This window comes from Prinia subflava, chromosome 1 (genome assembly GCF_021018805.1).
Source record: "Prinia subflava isolate CZ2003 ecotype Zambia chromosome 1, Cam_Psub_1.2, whole genome shotgun sequence".
NCBI classification, from domain to species: domain Eukaryota; kingdom Metazoa; phylum Chordata; class Aves; order Passeriformes; family Cisticolidae; genus Prinia; species Prinia subflava.
In genome coordinates this window covers 36,710,310-36,732,739 of record NC_086247.1, presented here as the reverse complement: position 1 = coordinate 36,732,739, position 22,430 = coordinate 36,710,310, and the positions used below count along the sequence as shown (strand labels likewise).

At 37.7% G+C, this 22,430-nt stretch overlaps 1 protein-coding gene across 7 annotated transcripts in view; it reads right to left on the bottom strand.

Annotated features, from left to right (window-relative positions):
- The window catches only part of ASPH (aspartate beta-hydroxylase), a 114,811-nt gene extending 93,815 nt beyond the window's left edge, over positions 1 to 20,996 (bottom strand). For 4 of the 7 annotated variants that reach the window (XM_063393424.1, XM_063393443.1, XM_063393453.1 and 1 more), the window contains exons 1-4: positions 20,617 to 20,996; positions 3,974 to 4,120; positions 3,187 to 3,231; positions 1,870 to 1,938 (exon numbers count right to left, since the gene is read on the bottom strand). In XM_063393424.1, the coding sequence (XP_063249494.1) occupies positions 1,870 to 1,938; positions 3,187 to 3,231; positions 3,974 to 4,120; positions 20,617 to 20,677 (322 nt within the window). In that variant the 5' untranslated portion in view covers positions 20,678 to 20,996. Of the gene's footprint in view, positions 1 to 1,869; positions 1,939 to 3,186; positions 3,232 to 3,973; positions 4,121 to 7,166; positions 7,447 to 20,616 lie in introns of those variants that run through there. The other 3 variants (XM_063393438.1, XM_063393433.1, XM_063393449.1) reach the window with 3 other exon arrangements.
- Positions 20,997 to 22,430: the final 1,434 nt, after the last annotated feature.

The following is a 22,430-nucleotide window of genomic DNA, read 5'->3' as shown; positions in this document are numbered from 1 at the left end:
TTCAAATACAGCACGTGTACTAACAAAATCTGCACAAATAAAAGGAGCTTTGCACTCAATATTCAGAAAGTAAGCTTACTATTCAGTTTCTCTTACTACAATGATTTAATTCTGGAAGACAAATTCCTCAAGAGGGAATTCAGTCTTCTAGTTTCTGCATCAATGAAATTATTTCAGTCTGCACTGTGGTGGTTATTTTTTATTTTGTATTAAATTTTAAAAGCAAACAAGCACAGTAACTTACAGAGAAATTCAGTTAATAATATAATATGCTAGTTATTAGAAAAAATATGGTTATATATTCATAATTTTCTCAGTGTCACAAAATTTAAAAATTTATCTCTTCTTAAATGAGATTAAACCCTATTTCTAAGCAACTCTTCAAAAATAATAAAAATAAATTTTGATCTGTGACCTTTTAAGGTCACATTTGAAGTACAAGGTTTAAATGTACGACAAGACAAGCTTATAATAGAAACACTTTCATGTATTGGCAAAACTCCCGGCTATATCAGGCTGCATAAAACAGGGATGGAACAAAGCAGCAGAATGTTTCCACCTGTACATGACCGTCAAGAAAAGGATATCCTGTTTCTAGACACTACATAATAGAGAAAAATTAGGATTATAACTATACCAAGTATTATCTTAGTCTCCACTTATAATTAGCACCCAATCTGTAGGTCTGCAGCCATTGAAAGTGCTGGAGATTTTTTGGAGTGACTCTCACATTGGCACCCCTGCTAACTGCTTCTGTTGATTACATGGGTTTCCTATAAACCATGAAGGGATTAAACAAATGAACACACATCCTCCCAGAGACCTACTTATTTCTCCAGATAAAAGTAGGAAAAATAAAATTATGATAAGCAGATTTTTATGGCGTATGAATTTGAAATAGTAAACCATAACATCTTCATGTACTGCTGATAACCAACTAGTTTGATATACGGCATTTTGTCCTCTGCTCAAGCTGTAGGTAACTATGCTGGGGGGTTCACTGTTTTGTTCATTTGTTTAATTTTACAGGTTTGTGTGCTCAGCAGAGATTTAAATTCAAACAAGCCAGCTAAAGAAAAACTCAAGAAAAAAAGTAAACAGAAGAAAAATTTCTATCATCAGGTATGTAAGAAGTATCTATCCAATGCTTGACTGAAGCTGAAGAAGGCAGTGCTTTAAAAGATGTAAGTAAGCAACAGTATCATAAAGCATGTCTAGAGATTGAAATTTCCCTTTGAAGATACACAGTGAGCAGAAAGACATTCTCACAAATTACAAGGAACAGAAGCCTAAACCCAGTGTTTCAATGCTAGAGAAGAAAAATTCATGTCATGTACTGTTTCTGAAAGGCAAAGAAAATGAACAGACTTGTGGATAATTCAGAATAGAGGAAAGACAATACAAAAATACACCACACAAATAGTCATCTAGGAAGTACAAAGGCACGTTTAAAGTAATTTTCAAATGGATCTGGCTTAACACGTTAACATAAACAATGTTTTCACTCTTGAAGTATCTTAGGTCCTGAATCTGATAAATTTATTGATAATCACAACCATCTTTCAACATTCAATACCACAGCATCAACCACCTAATTTCAAAATCATCCTGTAAGTAATCAAATTCTTTCCATTAGCATTGTTATATCAGAAGAAAAAGAACAAAAATTGCTGTGAGGTACACACCCAATCCTACAACTTGCATTAAAGAAAAAACCCATCACAGTGAAAGCAATTTAAGCTTTTGAACTAGGAAAAACAAACAAATAAATAAGCTGGAAATATTGTTTTGACTTATAAATATAAAAAAACCCAAATATGAACATGATAACTAAATTATATAGATTGTTTCACCAATATTTGTACTTGCCTAGCAATACTTTTGCATCTTCCACATCAAAATCTCCATCACCATCAGCATCATATATCCCAAGCTTGCCTAAAAGTGCAAAGACAGGAAGAAAAGACAATTAGGGATTTGGCCATTTGTGTCCAGCACAGTTTTCAATGTGCAATGGTTGACTGTCAATGCTAGGTAGTTATCATGTTTTTTAACAATGTAGCTGTAATATTCTTAACCACATTTAAAATTTCCTGGAAGTAATACAAATATTCAAGTTTCTTTCTGTATTTCCTACACTTGAGATCAAACACAAGTTTTTCTTTTTCCTGAGCACTGATTTTGCAGCCTGTACATTTAAAGCAAGTCTGTAATTAGGTACTTGACAATGGACATGCTTTGCTCAGAATAAAATTTAAGTTTGTGAGAAACATTCAACATGTTTGAGAGAAAACAATAAAACAAAAATTTGTATAATAATTGCCCTTTTTTTTCTGATTACATGCTTCCTGCAATTCTAAATTCTTGGAAAAGAGATAGCTATATAGGTATATAGTTTTTAGTGCCAAGTTAATAGAAAGTAAGCAACCTACTTCCCAGACAACGGAAAACCATTGACAAATTTTACCAACAACTGTATAACCTTCCATGCAGACAAAAACAGGTGTCCATCATTTCATATATGACTAACAAAACAGTTTTTTCCCTTCTTGTTTTTGAAACTGCAGCTCTATCAGCCCTAAGTGTACACAAAAGGAGAACTCGGTTTCTATTAAAAGAGAATTTTCAGCATAGAAGCATAGTATCCAGAATTTGAAGTGTCCTGGGACCACCAAACAAGTAGAGAGTTATCTAATTATAGGCTTGATAAAACTCAGACACAGCTTTCAACAGGATCAAACTCTGCAGAGCTTGCAGAACTTTGTGTCCTTATAGCCTGACAGTTTACTATTCTCTAAATGGAGATAGAACTTTCTGGCTGTCAAAATAAATGAAATAGAGTTCTTAACATGGTACTTGGAAAATTAGAAAAGAGTTTTGTGGAAGAAAAAATTCAGGCTTGGGTCTAGAATAGAAAAATATGTTCATCACCATTGTATGGAAGCAACCCATTAGAAAGGAGCCGTATCTGTTGATGGATAAACACAGCAGACTGGTACAAAAATATAACTCTGCAGAAATAAAATCAATCTTCAAAACCATGAAGAATGAGACAGATGAGAAATGGCTGAGCTTCATGTCATTGCAGAAGAAGAGTAAGTCTTAAAAAAATTAAAATCATAATAAAGTAAACCAAAACTTTCAGCCAAGGGACTGTAAAGCAAGCTTATTTCTCTAATATCCTACCTTGTAGGACTTCTGACAAGTTATAACGGAAATCCTTTGCTTTGGCTGCATGCATGGTAAAAATACAAAAAACATTATTTGCATCACTAGACCCAGTTAAGTTTCAAATCAGAAGATTTCTTCTGAAAAAAATCAGTCCAGATCAAAAAAGAAGCATGTACCAACAGACCTGTAAATTTTGTAAAGCCATCAGGTGCAAAAGTGCGTTGAACCCTACAGCATCAGCTGTACCTATGGACATGCATCTTGAAATTTGAGATACTAATTTGTAACCTTAAATATTACATTAACAATACTGTCTTAAAATTGTCATATTGACGTACAATTATCACTGCTATAAGCTTAAAATTTAAAAACTTAAAACTGAGGTCATTCAATATCTCGCTCATGAGAGGATGGCTGATCAGTTGTCCTGACCCTACAGGCATCACAGTCCATCAGAGCAGAGCTAAAACATTAGCTGCCCACTTTCAACCACTGCTGCAAGTTTCTGACAGCTTAAACTCAAACTGCGTATTTAGCTGACCTCTCAAATGCTCTACAGTGTACATGTTACAAAGACACCCTACAGGATGTTAATACCCTTTCATGAGAACCCCATTTTAACATCATAATAATATTCAGCATTAAAAGATAACTTTTGAACTATACTGCCTATTCTTATCATGCAGATAATTTGCATGATAACACTACAGTAGACGAGTTATCTATCAAAAACCATAAAATAGCATTCATTTAATGCATATGATAACATTATTAGAAAAATATTAATATTTAGAATTCTTACCTAGAACTTCTTCATAATCTACAAGTTCAAACCAGACAACTGCTACTGATGTCCAAACTCCCAGCAAAGCAATTACCATAAACCAGGTGAAAAATGAGCTTCCAGAGAGGCCTTCTTTCTTTCCATTCTTTCCTCCATGCTTAGTCTCTGTTAAAACAAGAAGAAAAAATGGAAGAGTAAGAAATTTAATGAAATGTAAGAGTTAGAAAACTATTATTGTGGATACAATTATAAAACTTGGTGCTTATGATTACACAAAATACAAGGCATTTGAGCAAAAATTTTTGGTAGGTTTTGTTGTTGTGGAGGTTTTTGGTTGGTTTTTGGTTCGGTTCTTTAAATTTCACGACCTTTACTTGCTTTCCATTTCACTGTGAATTACTGTGAGAAGTTTGATGATTGTCTAAGCAAAAGCCTCGTAACCAACCAAACACCCAAAAGCTCCCATCTAATTTGTCTTACAAATTCGCTGAAAAGTCTGCCTTGCTCCCCCTTCGATGTGTGTTTACACAGCGCTTCACATTTTTGAGATGCTTTGCATTTGCTCCCCGCAGTTCCCAGACTGCCACCAGAGGCCAGTATGGCCAGCAGAAAAGCTTTGCATGAGAAGCTTCTAAAGCTTAGGAGAAGTTTCTCCTAAATCGAGTTTCAAAACTAATCGAAATAGCTCACAGAACCAACGTGACTATTCAAACAGCCTAAGAAATCTCTAAAACCTGAACGATGTTAAGGGTAAGACTTCAAATTCAGAACACTTTACCAATTAAACCATGTTCCCTGATGCTTAGAACTAAGCAGAGATTCACTCCATGCTAAACAACTCTAGAATTTCAGTCCTGTAGAACATAAAAGGATGACACAGAGACATAACACAAATGATGGTTTCACTTCTAACTACACATATGGAAAGTAAATATATATAAAAAATTACATGTATTTGTAAACAAATGACTGTGAAAGACCTTGACCCAGCATATGTGTAGCAAGTTTCAAACAGGATGCGTCACTAGAGAAGACATAAATTGCTTGGTCTGTTGTTTTAGGATTTTTTCAGTAAAGGAGTGATATTTGTATATATATTTAGACCTAAAAATAAATAAATATGTACTCAAAAAGATGCCTGCCTGTGGCCTTCCTCCAAAGCTCAAGGTCTTCTCTTCTGCCCCCTGACATTACTGCTGCAAGGGTGGCACTTGGCTGCAGTTTCAAGTCCATTAGTCTATTACACTTCACTCCATTCTAAAAAACAACTTTTGCCTGCTCAGCCACATGCAGGCCCAGTTATTCAAGCAAAACTATTTCTTATGTGATTTAAAGAATGTTGCAAGAAACTTTGTCATGAATATTGTGATGATATAAAGTAAGTAGTTATCTTTATACTAATTGAAAGTAATGTTTGATGTATTTATCAACACCGATCCTAGAAAAAGCCAAAAAATATTCTCAGAAGCTAAATATGAACACAACTGTTTTTTACAACAAAATGGTGAATCTGAAAGATAAGTAAAGAGAGATGGGCAACTGACTTATTTTTGTAGCAGGAACTATACATAAGTACTCTCTGACCCTGCTTGCCAGCAGGTTTACAGCTGTAATAAAATACTCTTTTATTGCATTCATTGTGCTTTATACCAAGTCCAGATCAATATAAAAACCACTGACCCACATCAACTCTTACTCAGCTCAGCATTTTACTGAAAAAAATTCTTTTATTAACACTACTCCCTTCAAAGATCAAAGACCAACTATTTAGTTTCTTCTCTACATTAAACACAAATGCCCAATAATATTCAGAGAGAAACTGAGGCAACTTAGCCTCACATCAGGCATATATCATTTGCTACTGCACAGTCCTCTACATATGTGCAGGGTCCATATACACAGCTCATTGTAACTTCTTTCTTGTGGGAAAAGTTTGGGTAGCCTGAAAATTGAGGGACAGACAAGCAGCGTCTGCATTCAGAAATGTGCTCAACAGTATGAAAATTACTTATAGTACCCTTGAATTGGTAATGTTAATACTGAGAAATAAACAATTACTGTATGTAACAGGGCTTCACTACACCTGGCAGTCAATGAAAGCCTTGTATATACTTAAAATGAAACCCATTGGTTAAAAACAGTTTAAATTATTCCAGATTGCAACTCGGTTCTACAGCAAACAGGAAAGAGGATCTTACTGCATTTCACACTCATTTGCCTTGGTGTTTTCTACCATTTACTGGTATTGGCCTCTGAAGAAAGAAGCTTTACTTATCAGAAGAACAGGAAAATGAAAGAAAATACAACTTATTTAAGTAATCAAGCAGAACTATTCACTTTTTTTCCAGTATAAAAGACTGTTTCATGCAAATTCCTCAAAAATAGATTCTGCTATAAGAATGTATTCCACAATAGTCACAAAGACACATTTTTACGTTGTGACTTTTTACCTTACAGCAAAATTATTTATAAAATCCTTGAATAACAACTCAAGCATGGCAGCTTGATCACGCAACACATTTATATAAATGGAGGTTATGTAACAAAAAATTTACCTACAATCTGCACAAATAATGCTACATGCAGGGTCAGAACAAAACTCTGCAAGGACTGGAGCTGCCTCAGAGCTCATTCCAAACAGTTAATTCTCAACTCAAGCCCTTTCCCTGCACATGCTGCCAGCCATGTCAGAAGTAGGTCACTTGCCATATCTGGTAAGCCTGTGCTTACACCACCAGATGTCTTTATGCAGACATCAGAAAGTCTTAAAGCACAGTCTACTGCTCAATAGCAAATCTATAAAATCCTATACCTCACCCACCCGCCATTAAGTCACATCTAGCTAAAAATGTATAAAAACCTTTTTACTTTAGCTTACCTTCAAGACATGTAGAAATTTTACATACTCTAAAAATAACTTTGAAGTCATATATTTGAAGACAGAACAATACCTCCTATATTACTGTATGCTCTATTAGACAAAAAAATATTTACAATTAACCACCAGCCATAAACTCATAGAATACCTCTAGTCCAGAGAACACATAATCAAAGACAACAGAGGCAGTCTGTAACACAAACTAGACAGCAAACTGGTAACAAAACATACAACGGTAAGACAGCTATTTTGCCGATTATAAAATTAGACATATCTGGTATTTGCAAGTACACATTTTCCATTTGCTCACAAAAAGAAAGCTTAGGATTATACCTGTGTCGTCAGCCATAACATTAGTGCTCAATTTCCACCAAGAGAACGAGTGTCAGTACTTCCAAAAATTAATGCTGAAGGCAGAATAAGAAAATCCTCACTGTTATCCTCCTGTTTGCAACAGGAGCAAACAAGTTTCCTAAAGTCAGCTCAGCTGGAACCTGAAACTGGACCCAAGAGAAACCTCTCCTCCAAATCTATTTTTAGAGCAGTTATCCTCAGGAGCCAAACGCTTTTCAGAACTCATATGGCAATCTAGTTCTGACGACAATGAAATTCACTTACTCCTCCAAACAGAGCATCCTGGGTAGTTGATCCTTTCCCCTCCCCTTAATCCTCCAACATCAAAAACAACAGCAAATGAAACCAAGCACATTGTACTGTAGTACTTTTGCTGCAATTTATGCCACAGTGCCTGATCTCTAAGGACATTAAATCCATTCGCATAAGCTGGAAACAAGTATGGACACAAAGCTTGCCTGCTTGCATTTGTTATGTTGGCCTTCATCCAAGAAACTTTCTCCATGTTGGCTCTCCCCTACCAGGCTCTGAGTATCCTGCAGAGACTGCCCATTTGAAACGTGCTAACTACTTTAAGAAAAAAGAGACAACTACTTTCCATAATGTAGTTTTGAGTCTTCTAAAAGAATTACTTGAAACCAACCTCACACATTCTTGCCAAAGGGTTTTCGTAGGAGAACTGTACACATTGTATTTACTTCTGGCAGACCCTTTCCAGAAAGGGTTAACACTAACTTATCTCACTCGCCCCTCCCTTAAATTCTGACAAAATGCATACTGCCTGTACAATTTAAAGCTAATATAAATTAAATCACCAATACAGCCTCTTCTTAAGGACCAGAAAAAGAGCAAAAACCCAATACACTTTCCAACTTTTTTTACATCTTTAATTTTAGCAAACTATCCTTTTCCCATTGCTTATCAAGCAAAAGCCAGGTTCTTTTAGGTGGAAGTCAGAAACAAACTAATTTCTCATTCACTACAACCATAAGAAAAGCTTTAGGATCTACCACTCTGCCCTGCTATCCTCATGCCTCTTTAAATAATAACACAGGTACCAGGTAGATGGAGTAAACAGAAGAATGTTACAGCTACTTTGAAAAACAACACATATCTCCTGTGGTTTTAACATCCAGCAACTAATTACCAAATGCAATTCCTAAGAGCTCAAGGGAGAAAAATTGAGAATCAGCACTAGAGCTTAAGACTTTTCATATGGATGAAAAGGAACTACAGGCAGTTGATTCTATAAGTAATTTATCTTTTAACTGTCTTTAAAGCCATTTGAATACATTAAATCGATCAGATGCTTTAAGAAAGATCTGACTAATACATTTCAGTAACATAACTGATGCACGAACAATTAAGAGCAAAACGGGGAAATTTAGACAGAATGAAAGTAACCAAACATGGAGAAATCAAAATAATATTCAAAATAATTTTACATGCAATGATATGTACTCTATTGTATATAAACCACACAGTGTTTTGACAGGCCTAAGACCAGGCAATTTATAGCAAATTCACTTCAGCTGCACCTGCATTTGCAGACACCAGATCTTACCACAAGTGCCTTCATAAAGCATTTAACTGATGCTGAGAACCTCCTCATCCATTAATATACATTTTTGGGGAAATTGGGCTGAACTAGACCTTACCTGGCTGAATGCTGATAATGATTTCAGCACACCTTTTTGCACCTTTCACTCCTAAGTGCTCCTTTCACTTTCAGACCTAAGTAAATGTATTCCATTCAGGGACTACAAGCACAAGGCTTATAAAGAAAGTGAGTTGAGAGAACCAAGAAATTAATTTCAAATGTACATTCCACATCTGAACTAACACATACATGTCGACCTCTAGCTGAGTACCCACAGCTTTAATGTTGTGCCCTTTAAAAAATAATTGACTGCAAAAATGACAAACATCTTCCTTCCTGAAAGGGGAGGCTACAGCTAAAATGGGGAAACTCTTCAAACTCACCAAAAGGACCAAGAGAAAGATGAAGCAAGGTTAGCTCAAAACACCACATGATGTCACTTTGGTCAGTTTTATGAAAGACAAAGGTTAAGTTGAACACATGGCTACTTCCAATGCAATCTGACATTGTAATAGCAAAGTCAATAGTGTAGACTTCGTACAATGTCTCATTTCTACTGTGTTCAAATGCTGTGACTGCTGCTTCTTTTTGAAGCAAGTGCTTCACTAACACTCAAAGTTATTATTCTTCACCTGATTTATATAATCATTCTAAAATTGAAAAACTATTTTCAAGTTAGTTGTGCTACAACTATGCAGCTCATGTATTTTAATTAATTTTACAGAAGCATTATTGACAATTAAGACTAGCAACATTAGACACCTCTATGTCACCACCAAAGTGCAAGCAAAGAAATGTAAAGGACAAAAACAGTCAATTATGAACACAAACTCTCAGGCTTCAAATCATCAAGCTAAGCTTTTGTAATGTTTATAATTATTTCCCAGAAAGGTGATTAGGAAGTTATATGGAAGAAATTATGATTTATCACTTGAAGATAAGGGTGCACAAAAGCAAGCAGTTACTAGACATTAGAAATATACACTAAAAGAAAAAGCAATAAAACACTAACCTCAAAGAAACAACTAAAAACCAGATTTCAGAAGTAAAAAGTATCAATCAACTAGATTAGAGGGAGACTTTAGAACAAGTTCTTTTAAGAATAAAATGCAGCGGGATAAAAATCAGATATGGGAGAGAATTAAAAAACTATAATAAGGTACAAAAGAAACATATTATAACCAACAGAGCAGAACTTGTAGCAGTGCAAAGACAGAAAACAACCTGTATTTTATGAGCATGGTCTACTACTGCTTGAAATTTTTGCCGAATTAGCTTCTCCAATATGATTAATGATAAGGCAACTGCTGTAAGCCCCTTCCAGTAACATATCTGCAGGTAATTATTTTAAACTGATTTTACTGAGAGGGGTTTTTTGGGTTGGGTCAGTAACAAGCACATTGACTGAAGTGTCTCAGGAAATTCAGAGCCTTCTCTGTCTATTTTCCCCTTTCTATTAAATACAAGCTTTTTTTTCACTCTCTAACTACTGAGACAGGTCATGTCAGTATGCACACACACACGCTTTTTGTAATACATATTTTATAACTGACTCAACAAGCACATATTGAACTGTTGCACTCTAAGAAGTCCCTAAACCATAATGATTGGAAGTGCTATCCCAAAATCAAAATTATTTTCATCTTCTATTTTTACTCAGTGTTATTCTACATCAAGGATAGAATAATACACTTTCAAAGGACAAATCTGTGCTTTTACAAACTCTATTTTATTCTTTTAAAGGAGGCGGGGTTACTATTTTCTCTGTGTTTACTTTACAGATGGAACTGAGATTTTTACTAAAATACTTATGATATTGTTTATGAAATAGTCCAATCTTAAATTTTCACTAATACCCATACTCAGAAATTTTTGTTTGTTTTACAATCATGGAAGCAGAGTCTTTAGAGGTAAGACCTAAAGTTTAAGGTAAAGGTTTACTGTCAGTAAATTCAATTTAAAAAATCTTTGCAATACAAAATTGATTCTTCCTTTTAGTTTCTAAGAAATTTTCTTCAGCACTACAACCTTCAGGGAAATTAGGAGGGGGAAAATAGCTGTTTAAATTATGATTTTCTCAATAAAAAACAGAACTCTGATCTGAAATTTGTCTAATCTAGACTATATAATTATAAAGATACCTCTGCATGCTGTCAAAAGATTTTAATAATCTATATCAGAAACTTACTGATTAGGAATGGGGAAACTGATGGAACAGAAAAAGCACTCACTTCAAAGGAAATACAAAGACCAGAATGCAAATTTGAAATAAAAATTAACTAACTGAAATGCAAATTTGGCTCTCCTGCTGACAATTAACAGATTTTTACCTTAGTATTGGAGGATCTTTTTCTTATTTCACATATAATCAATCCAAACATAAAGCTTTATGTCATTAATTTTCCCTACAAGATTTCTCACAGTCAAAAATCCTACTATACAAACAAGCGAAAAACAGATACTGAAATCAAGAGAAGATGATAAATTCAGGATTAGACAACAAAGCAGGCTGATTGTGGAGATGTTGGGAATGGCCAGCTGGAGGGGAAGAAACAAATAAATGGCAAAAAAAGGGATACATCACAAAATACATAAAAACCTTCTAGGATCATAAGCATCCTGCTGAACTTCCCTAGTGAAAGGAAACTCCTCCTCTCAAGAGATTAAGTGATTCCACCGAAACATCTTGAATTCCTCACTTAGTCGGGATGTGAAAGATCAGACTCAGTTCTCCCCTCCAGGGAACACTGTTTGAACTTCTTCCTCATAGGTCTAAAAGACTTTTTTAAGTACACCCAAAGGTATAAGAACAAAGCCATTTTAGTCCCTCAAGAATCAAATATGAGATCCTATTATCTTAAACTATGCTTCAAGTACAAGAGACACATATAGGTTTTTAGCTTTTTCATATTCAGTTTATAAAGAGATGGTCAATAACTTCATTTCTGAATATAAGCTGCTATATTTCAAAGTACTTTGAAGCCTAGGAGATAGCTTTCTGACTCACAGGGAGTCAGATATTTTACTCTTCAATATTTAGAAGAGTTTTTTAGTTGCAAGCTAAGGTGTTGTGTTACTAAGTCAGAACTATTTACTCTTCAGAAAAAAAAATCCAAAACAAGAATAAGATTATCATCTGGCTGACTGACTTAAACATCATCCTCAGGGTGGGTTTTAACATTTATTTTTCTTCAGTAGTTACTTTTTTTCTGACTGTAGACAAATCCTGCTGCTTTCCATTTACATGATTCTTTTAAGACATACACAACAAAAATAAGAAAAAATTATTCCCAAGAAGTCTATTCAGAAAACCCATTATAATAATGACTAACTTCAGGGCTGTTTGGTTGTTTGATAAATCCCTAAGGATTTATCTCTACCTCAAAAATAGTCACAAATGAAAGAAAAGGAGGAATTTAGTGAGAAATTCAGAAATTCTGTCCTAGGAGGTTGCACAGTTTCAAGAGACTAGTCAAAAGCACTTGACCTCAGTACAGCACAGCAGTGGACACTACCTGCAGTGCTGGCTCCACACTTCTCAGCGAGGTTTGGAGACCAGCTGACTGCCTCAAAGAGCTGCTGCTGTTAACTTTCTTCTCAAGTCTTATCAAGGTTATCAAAGCACAACTACTCAAGTCAGAGAAAGAGAAGACAGAGATGTATATTTAGAAGAGAAAATCCTGAATCTGCACTTGTTTCTTTTCTAAATGTGACAGAAAAATGATCACTTCCAAAACCTAGTCAAATTTTGTCCAAGCCATGCTTCAGCTTTTTATTTTAGTTTTTGATTATTTGGATGACTATTTTTTGGGTAGTACCTCAAATAGGATTTATTACAAGGAAGAAATACACACAGATGTGCACACAGCTTAAATGACTAAAATCAACATTGCTTACAACTTGAGTTTTATAATGAATACTATCAACAGGAATATATTTAAAGCAATATTTAATGCATCTATCTCTATCTGAACACTTTGGATTACTTTTTTTAAAAAAACCTTTTCTCCACAAACTCAAAGATAGTACAATAACAGGATTAGACAATTAGCATTGGAGGAAAACAAACCCAAAAAAACAGGAGTCCTATAAAGACACAACAAAAATATTTTCTTATACATTTACCTAATCTAAATAGATTTCTACAGAAAAATACATATTTTTCCCAAACACTTCTGTGAATTTTCTCTAGATTTGTTTTCATGTGTATACAAGTACAAAATAGAAGTAAGTTCAAAACAATGTAGAACATGCCTCTTGTAAACTTACTTGACTCAAACATCAAGCCAAGTGGTTCAAGGTTAAGCCCACATGCTTAAAAAGAAGTTTTAGTTCGCTTCCTGCTGTAGGAGTAGACAAAATACTGATTTTAACAGCACAAATTACTTAAAGATTTTTAATAGTTGTTATTTTGATTGACCAGCTCTCTCCCACAGAACATTTGGAAAAAGATCTAAAATTATACAATCTACCTATCTTGCATTTGAACGACTTAATGTAGCCAACAGTCCTACATAATTACTAGGTTAATTAAATAGTTGGTTGTATTTAGGACGGAGCAGAGTTCAGGGAAGGTAAATGTGGAGAGGAAATACAAGAAATACTTGGGCCTAGAACATGCAAATTTTGCTGGTGGTGACCTTTAAAAAAGATTCTATTACATAAGGTTGAAAATCCTCATCTCTGTACATAACACGCTGGCATTAATTTAAGGGTATTTTTTCCTTGTTCCATTTTCCTATCCTGTAATGTGGGTCACATCAATTTGTTTTAGCAACAAGTCCTAATTAAGGCACAAAATAAAGAAAACAGACTATGTTGGTTTAGTTCTTTAAATTTTTCTCATGCTTTGAGGGAGTTTAAATAAAAAACCTCCAGTTGCCATGCAAGCACCTACAACTTTGCTTTTCACAGGTTTCTGCTCATGGAAAGAAAAAACACTTTAAAATGCTTAAAATCCCAAAAACTTATCAGAGTTTCAAGTCTGAAACTAAGTCAGTTTAATTAGGTGTTTGTCCACAGAGGTGCTATGCACCTGCAACTCCATTTATGGAGTACAAAAGTAGTTTTAGGGGTCTCATGTGTTACTAAAATATGTTTTTAGGAGATCTCAGTTGCAGAGAAATTGCTGTTTACAGAATCTTCTGGCTCCAAAAGATATATCTGTGTCTCTTAGTCACTAAAAATAGGACTACAGTTACAAACTGCTATTTGAACTTCCTTTAAAAATTTTTAAATTTAAAATACACCAGCATGATGAATGAGAAAGTGAAATGTGTTGCATTAGTAATTAACTGTCAATTAACAAACAGAACCTCAGGAAATAAAATTGCAAAACCAGAAAACCACTACTGAATAGTTAGAATTCCCCCGAGCTATTAGATGTTTTATAAAGTCTTCAAACAAACAACTTGGTAGTATTTGTTACATCGGGTTAAGAACATGCATAGTAAGAGTGAAACTCCATATGAAGAAAATTATAATTGGTTTAATCTTTAAAATTCTAACAAAGTTGAACCACACCACACTGTTCAAACTCAGTACATAGTTATCTGCACACTTAATTTCCAACACGTTTCAAGACACGTAATATTATGAGTTCCGCTTCAGAGCGTAGCTCAAAGGTTCTCCATGCAAAGAGCCATCCCACAGATGCAGTTAGGAAAAAGACTGCTGCAGGCTATCACACAGATTACCAGATTGTGATCTTCACCAGGAAAGAACCTCTTGGGACAAATCAGAACTTCACTGCTCAAGTTCTCTACAATGAAGAATTCAACATACGAATTAGCACAGGAATTCTTATTATATGTTTCAAAGTGATTCCAGGTGGAAATGAATCCTTTCTTTTCATACAGGCCAAGGGGTTTTCAGTTTAAAGAGACAGCATTATTGAAATGTCACCTCTTTATGCACTCTGTCATTAGAAATACTCTTGACACATAGGCCTTCTACTCCCAGTAAATTTTGTTATCTTTACTGAAGCTCTTATATATCCAGCTATTACACTAGCATAGACAACCAAACCAGTCACCTTTCAGTGTTCACACCCCACAGCTCCATGATCGAACATAAAACTCTGGATTCAACCTCACCCCTCCCTAATGCCATCCACTCATTGTCATTTCTTCCCTCCTCTCCAAATGAGCTTCCATAAAGCCATACATTGAGCCAGTCTAGGGTGGAGAGGAATAAAAAAAAAAATCAGCTTAGTGCTTATCAGGTAACCTTGCGTGGTTACCTTGCACCTGCACAGCCAACAATTCGGGCACAGGGAAGGGGTATTGAAAAGAGGAGGACTGAAGAGCCGCCTCAAACTAGATTAAGCTGACTGCAGACCTGCAGGTTAAAGTGTTAAAAAAAATTAACTTCTTAATCTCCCAATATGATGTACATCCTTGGAGTCTGAACACTGAGTAGCTGTGACCTCTGATGGGGAATCCTCATGCGCATTCTCAGAGTAATTGCCAAAATGTAAGAAAAACTCCAGCTTCCTATCCCCCTGGTACCAGAGATACTTTAGGTTTTCCACCTAGCATTTTAAAGAAGCCCTGTCCTCAAAAGGCTATTGAAAAGGTTATCATTTAAACACTTAAAATGCTCAAAAAGTATATTGAAGCAAAAATCCTTGCAGACATGAAGTGCAACCTTCCTCCAGATTTGAAGCTCTGTGAATAATTTCTTTTAGTCCACAATGACTTCCTGCATACAGGTAAGATCCATTAGAAAATACAGAGCAGGCCCCAGATTTCAGCCCACACTGGATCAAAAGGAGCATGAGAACTTTGATGTCTTCTTCAAGTGGTAGCATCTCTGGACATTTGGAGAAGACTCTTCCAGTGCTTCACAATTCTTCAAGAGAAAAAGAACTGAGAGAGAGTGGAATGTATCAAGCTCTTTGATACTTAAGTGTAGCAGGATGGACATATATACAATCTTAACACCCAAAATACTACCTACTTGAGAAAAAGCAAAAGAAGGAAATACAAATACTTGGCAACATCGGAAAAACCAAAAAATAATAAAAGCATTTACTGTGTTCAAATTGTTTGTTTCTACTTCCAAAGTAACTTTGGCAATCAGCTACTGCACCTGTCAACAGTTAATGGTGTAGAGAAAGTTTCATTCAGATAAACCTCAAGGGATGTCTTTCTGGAGCTCACTTGACTCCAGTACTAGACAAATAAATCAAGAGTCTACTGAGGATTCACTATTTCAATGCCAATCTGTTTAAGTAAGCTGAGAAATAACTGTAACCATTTTAAGATTGGGGTTTATATCACTTTCATTGAATCAGAGATAAGAAAACTGACTTTTTTGAAGAGTTACTGCCTCCAGTTTTGTACAGGACATTTAAAAAATTAAAGGAAAAAAACAAACAAACAAACAGAAGAATGGAGGAGAATCAGCAAATGTAATAATTTTACCAGTGGCACTGCTGCCATGTACCATGCAAATTAGAGATGTTTGGACCATTAGTGTTGCTACAATTCTTTAATTTGGCAGATTATTTTACAATATTTTAAAATGTCTTCCAGAAAGGCCACCCTGAATAACACCCAAGGCAGACAGATGAATTATACAGAGCTGTCTACACTTCCATGGTTTTGCTATTTGCATTAGCATCTGGCATTAATGGTAAAAATACAAGATCTTCAAATAAGTGGTAATGAGTAAGCAACTAAACTAAGCAATAGGATAAACTTCCAAAAGAAATCACTTCAAAATTTCCTAAACAGTATACAAAGTTTCCTCCAGTGAGACACAAAGTATTTCTCATTTGTCCCCAACAGACCTACAGAAACTCTAACACAGTAATGACAATTCCCTGTATTTTTCTGAAGACCAATAATGTTACAAAAAACCATTTTGACATTGAGTTTAGAAAGCCAATTCAGAGCACACAGCAGCACACTAACTGAATCACGAGAATTCTTTTTGGTTCAGCAAACGCTTGGACTTTGGTCACTTTTGGTCAGCAAGCAGTTTGACAAGTCAAAACATTTATGAAGACCCAAAGAACATCCCAAATTTACATTTCACTTATGACCTCCAACACCTTAACATCCTTCTTCCTACGGATTTCAATTAACATGAAGAAGGAAATAATGGATAGACTGTAATACAAGAAATCAGATTACACGCTACACGACTGTAAAGAGCACGAACAAGCATACTGGACAGAAGTTGAGGTCAGAAATTATCTACTTTCAGATAGATAAAAGCATCATATTTAAACAGAATCCACAATGTAAGAAATTGAGATGTTATACCATAGCACAGCTGGGTAGCTGAGAAACACCACAGAATGGATGGGCAATCCCACTTTAAGCACTGAAAGCACTGATGAGAAGTTCAGTGTTCCCAACAAAAGAACTTCAGAAGCAAAACGTGACCTGTTTAGCTGATGAATTTTCTCTGCTCTTTGGGTAAACTAGAAAGTTCATGGAGACCCTCACCCAGATAAAAGCACACTCTCAAGTAGTAGTCCTTGCAACGGAGAGGAGATAAAAAGTGGAAATTCTTGCAAATTAACAGGCACAACTTCTTTCCAGAAGTGACTAAAAAAGCCGTAATGATAACACAAAACTACATTTGGATAAGTACATTGGGTCACCTTGAACGCATACCAAAAAAAGCCCCAAACAAATCTGAAGAAAGTTGAAACACCAAAAATTAATCAAAGAACTACAGCAAGGGGGACTAGAGGGTCCAAAGGATGAGTGAAAGGAGTTAAAAACATGGCAATACATTCACACATGTACAGAAATGACACGGTTAGAACAGCAAAATGAGAAAACTACCATCTTCTGGGATCTTGCAGAGAAAAGTAGATGTCAGAAAATTCTCAGTCATTATTGTAGAGATTAAAGAAAATTTACGGAAGTAATGTTAAGAGTTCTTTGACATCACAGAAACTGAAAGCAACACAGCCTCACAACAGAGATAGGACTATGAGGTTTTTAATATAAAGCACAGTTGTCTGTAGATACAGACGATGCCTTGCATTGGAAATGTGTGGTTTGTGTGGTGCCTAGCTTAATGAAGAACACTCCCACTCTGAATTAAAGATGCAAAGAAAACAATTATTGCACAACTTATCTTCAATAACACTTATGTTTAAGTAAGTCCTCACTTGCATACCGTAAGACACAATACACCCACACAGCAGCATATTGATAGTTGTCTTATGATCTGGACTTCTACAGGTAAGCATAGTTTACAAAGTAATCCACATTTTTTCAGCCACCCATATTCGAAAAGCTGGGCTGCTGATCCTCAGTCTTGCTGGAAGGCTTCTCCACAGGCACCTGCCAATGCCCAAGACATTTCCACATTTCACATCTCATGAAATTTGAGAGTTGATTCATGACCAGGTGTTATGCATTTGTTTCTGTAACAAATCTGTCCCTCATCCAATGATGCTTCAAGGAACAATGTAACAAATAACTATTACTTAATCTAGTCTTTAAAACTGATATTCTTCCTCTTGAGAGGCCACATCTTTACAATAGATTCTTCAGGCTAGTAACAAGCAGCCAAACTTTCCAGTAAACATAATAATTAACATGTTTCCCACCCTAAGTATCCCCAAATTGTCAAATTTTTTCCTGGTTTTCACTTCTGTATTCTAAATAAAATCATTGGTGTAATCATATAATCCTGCAAATGTAATTTTCAAACAATAAGCAGCACTAAAAGCAAAAGAAGGAAAATAAAGATTTTTTTTTAATTAGGACTGATTTGACAGCTTCTAGTATATGACTTCTGAAAGTAAAAGCCAGCGTTCTGTTTCTAGAAGATTTTTAGTTCCACTTCTGACAATACAGTGTACCTGAAAACACCTATACAAACTACAGTAGAACTACTTTGGACTTAGTCTATTTGTAGATTACTGTAAATATTTTCTGATAGAGAAACCTGAAAGCAAATTACTGATGCTGGCATTGTCTTGAGTGCACAGATTTTGAAACAAGCTGTTAGCCTCAGTGGTTTGAGCTGTGAGCAAGGCCTTGGCAAGAAGCCACATCCTCTCCCAAGAACTGCTGTGAAAGTGAATACTTCTATCAAGCAAAAACTGCCTCAGACTTGAGGGTTTCATATGTCGCAGGTCTCAATTACTTGCCGTCTCCAAATCATTTCCTCATCTCATTTTCACATCCTTTGCCTGTGGAAAGCTTACTGGCTGCTGTGAGCGCTCTGCTCCTCCAGCTGTTCCTTTATTCACAAGGAGTTACCATCCCTTACCTCTTTCTGCAGCTGCAGCTATGAAAACAGCATCAGCTTCACGCTGTAATTGCTATTTGTCTAAGGGATTCCAACTAGGAGTGCTGAATACTAACAAATTTAAGAGGTTACATGTCAGTAGAGTGCCTAACACATTGCCCATACTGCTTCATCCCCTCAAAGACATCTTTTAATACAAAGAGAGAAAATTTTACTCAGATTACAAATAAAAACCCATGGAATGCTTTTTTACTCAGTCAGAGATTCAGCTTACCAATAAATTTATTTTTCAGATGTTGACAAACATATAAAGTGATATTTACAATATTAACTACCATATTCAGTATTCAAAATCACAATACAGATGCATGATTTTAAGCCATTAAAATTGAAAATCTGTATTCAGCATGCTTAATACTGGGTGATCATCACAGCATGTCCAGTCCGAGCAAAAATTGTAATTAATATAGAATGCACAGCATAGGTCAGCAATTGAAAAAAGGATTTAAAAGTAAAATACACTTCTACAAACATTGCAATACTCTCTGTAAACTCTTTTAAGCTTAAGTATATTTGAAATCTTTCCCTCTTAATTCATCATGTGATAGGTAAACTAATCCTATAAGGTTCAGCCTTTAATGAACACTGTTCTTGCTATTATTGCTATATTCAAAGAGGGACAACAGATACTATTTCTGTGTCATTACCACGTTTTATACTGGAGCTCTGTGTACACCAAGCTCAAATCCAAAGAAGCTACAATACGTAAACGCTCAGTGTGTGGTAAAAACCCCTCCTTTCTCCAGCACACTGTGCATGGCTGCACAGTGACTCCAGAAGTACAGACCCGTTTTTCTCCTCTTTCAGGTGCACACTGCTGCGCTGAGAAATGCCAATGCACATAAAGCTTTCCCTACATGAACTGTCCCCACACAGCGGTCTGGGAGCAGTCAGAGCTGCCAAGGGGTTCTTTACTGGCGGGGTGGTGGATCACTACCTCAAAAAAACCTCCTGCTTGCATATTTCTGAGACTCTTCCTCCTTGTCTCGATAGTTAAAGAAACCATCAGCTTAGGTACTCCATCTACAGCAGCTCTAATAATTTTGACCTAACCAGGTCAATCTGAGGAAGACATTCATCACCCAAGTTTGGATACGAGAATATCAAAGACTTGAGATTGGGGCATCCCGGTTCTCCCTCATCTCCCGGAGGAAGAGGTCTCTGGAATACCCACGGATGCTGCGGCCTGCCCGCTCACCTCATCCCTTCTAGGGAGCTTTCCAGGGGCGTCCCCGCCGCCAGGCCGACAACTTTCTCCTCCACGTGAACTCCCTGGATCGGAACGGCGGAAACGCGAGGGACACATCACGGCCATCTATCCCCGCGTCCCGCAGCGCGGGAGGAACCGGAGGGGCCGGAGGAGGGAAGGGAGCAGAGGCGGGGAGAAGGCGCAGCATCCCGGTGCCTTGCCTGGCGGCCGCCCCCATCACAGAGAGGGGCAGCATCGGCTCCTTCCCCTCCCCCGGCCCTGTCCGCAAATGGAGCCCCCGCCCCTTCCCCGCAGAGCTACTGCCTCGTTCTCGCAGCAGCGGCGCCGCTCACCTCTCTTGGAGCCGGGGCTGGGGCTGCCGCCGCTGGCTCTGGAGCTCTTGCGGGAAGCCATCGCACCTCCCGTCGGGCAGCGCAGGGGGGCGGAGCGGGAACGCGTCGGGAGCCGCCGCCACCCGAGCCCTGCGTGCAGCGGGAGCGCGCTGAGGCCCCGGCAGCGCGACCCCGAGCGCCCCGCGGCCCCGCCCCACGCCCACCGCCAGCCAATCGCGCCAGAGAGGCGTGGCGCCGCTCGCCACCGATTGGTCGCGGCGCAGTGAGGGGGCGGGGCGCCGGCCCCCCGATTGCGCGCGCCCGCCGCACTCCCCCGCCGCCGCCGGCCTGTTTGAACGTGGCAAAGGCGGGCGCGAGGGGCGGCCTCTCGCGAGGGTTCGGGCGCGCGCGCGCCGCCAGGTAGTGGGGCCGCCCCCGCCGCTGAGGGAGGGGAGCTCGGGGAGGGGGGGAGAGCTTCGCGGGCCGGAGGGCGGCATTTACATGGCGACTCCGCCTAAAGCATCCCGCCCTGTGCCTTACACTGCGCTCCGCAGCCAGTTAAACCCCCAGGTTGTGGGAAACATCGGTGATGTGTATAAATGTCTAACGGTATAAGAGGATGGAGCTATGCTCTTTTCGACGGTGCCAAATAAATAAGACAAGAGGCAATGGGCAGAAACTGATGCACAGAAAGTTTCACCTGAACGTGAGGAAGAACTTCTTTATTGTGTGGGTGGCCAAGCACGGGCGCAGATTGCCCAGAGAGGCCGTGGAGTCTCCGTCAGTGAAGATGTTCCAGAACCGTCCGGACACAATCCTGTGCCGTGTTCCCTGGGCTGTCCCTGCCTGAGCAGGAGCTTGGACCAGATGACTGGCCCCTTCCAACCTGGCCCATTCTGTGACACATTCCACGGAACAGCTTGTCAAACCTTCCAGAGAGCCCCTTTGCAATCAACAGAATGAAAAGGTTTGAAGTTCATCGCATCAGATGATGAGTTCCCCAACAAGGCTTTTTGAGGCTTTAAAAATACCTTTAATTGACTGTGATAAAATAAACCTCTTATTTTTGTAGGAGCTCTGTATGCCTCTTGGTCCCGATGACTCAGTTTGAGACTGGGTTAAATACCAGTTTGGCATGACACTAAAAATCTGAAAGAAAAAAGTAAAACTCAGCTTTGAGTCCTGACCATAAATACAGTGTTTCGAGTCAAAACAAACAATTTTGCAAATTCGAGAGCTTTGCAAGTGGATGTGTGGAGAAGGAAGCCTTTTCTCAAATCAAAGGTCAGTACTGTGTTTTGGATAGTAATGCCATGAAGCTAACCAGAAACAGTAATTTACTGGAGAGCATTAAATCAATACTTTTAAAAAATGGGATTTACACTTCAATACTTAGTCAAGTAACAGGATATTAGCGTAGACACACTGGTAACACTTCAGACAGTAGAAATAAAAGCAACTCTATTAGGGTTCCCAATACCTCTGAGGGTCCAGCCTTACAGAGAAATGGCTTAATAATAGCGGGACAGCTTCTCTGGACATGCTTTGTGAAATAAAAGGTTTTAATAACAATCAAAATAATAAACATTATAAACCAAAGAAATGCAAGCCGAACACAGTGTAGAGAGCTCTCTAACACTGGCTAAGGCATTCCATAACAGCCTCGGGCACCGTTGTGCTGTCCTTTGAGTACTTGATTGTTTAGGTGGGCTATTTGGCACCTTGCCCAATGAAATTGGCAACAGGCTTTGAGATGCACTTCCAAAGCCCAGTCATTGTCTGTGCTGGCACTGAGCCAGTTACAATGAGAAGGCTGTAGAAAATTCTAGTTTAAC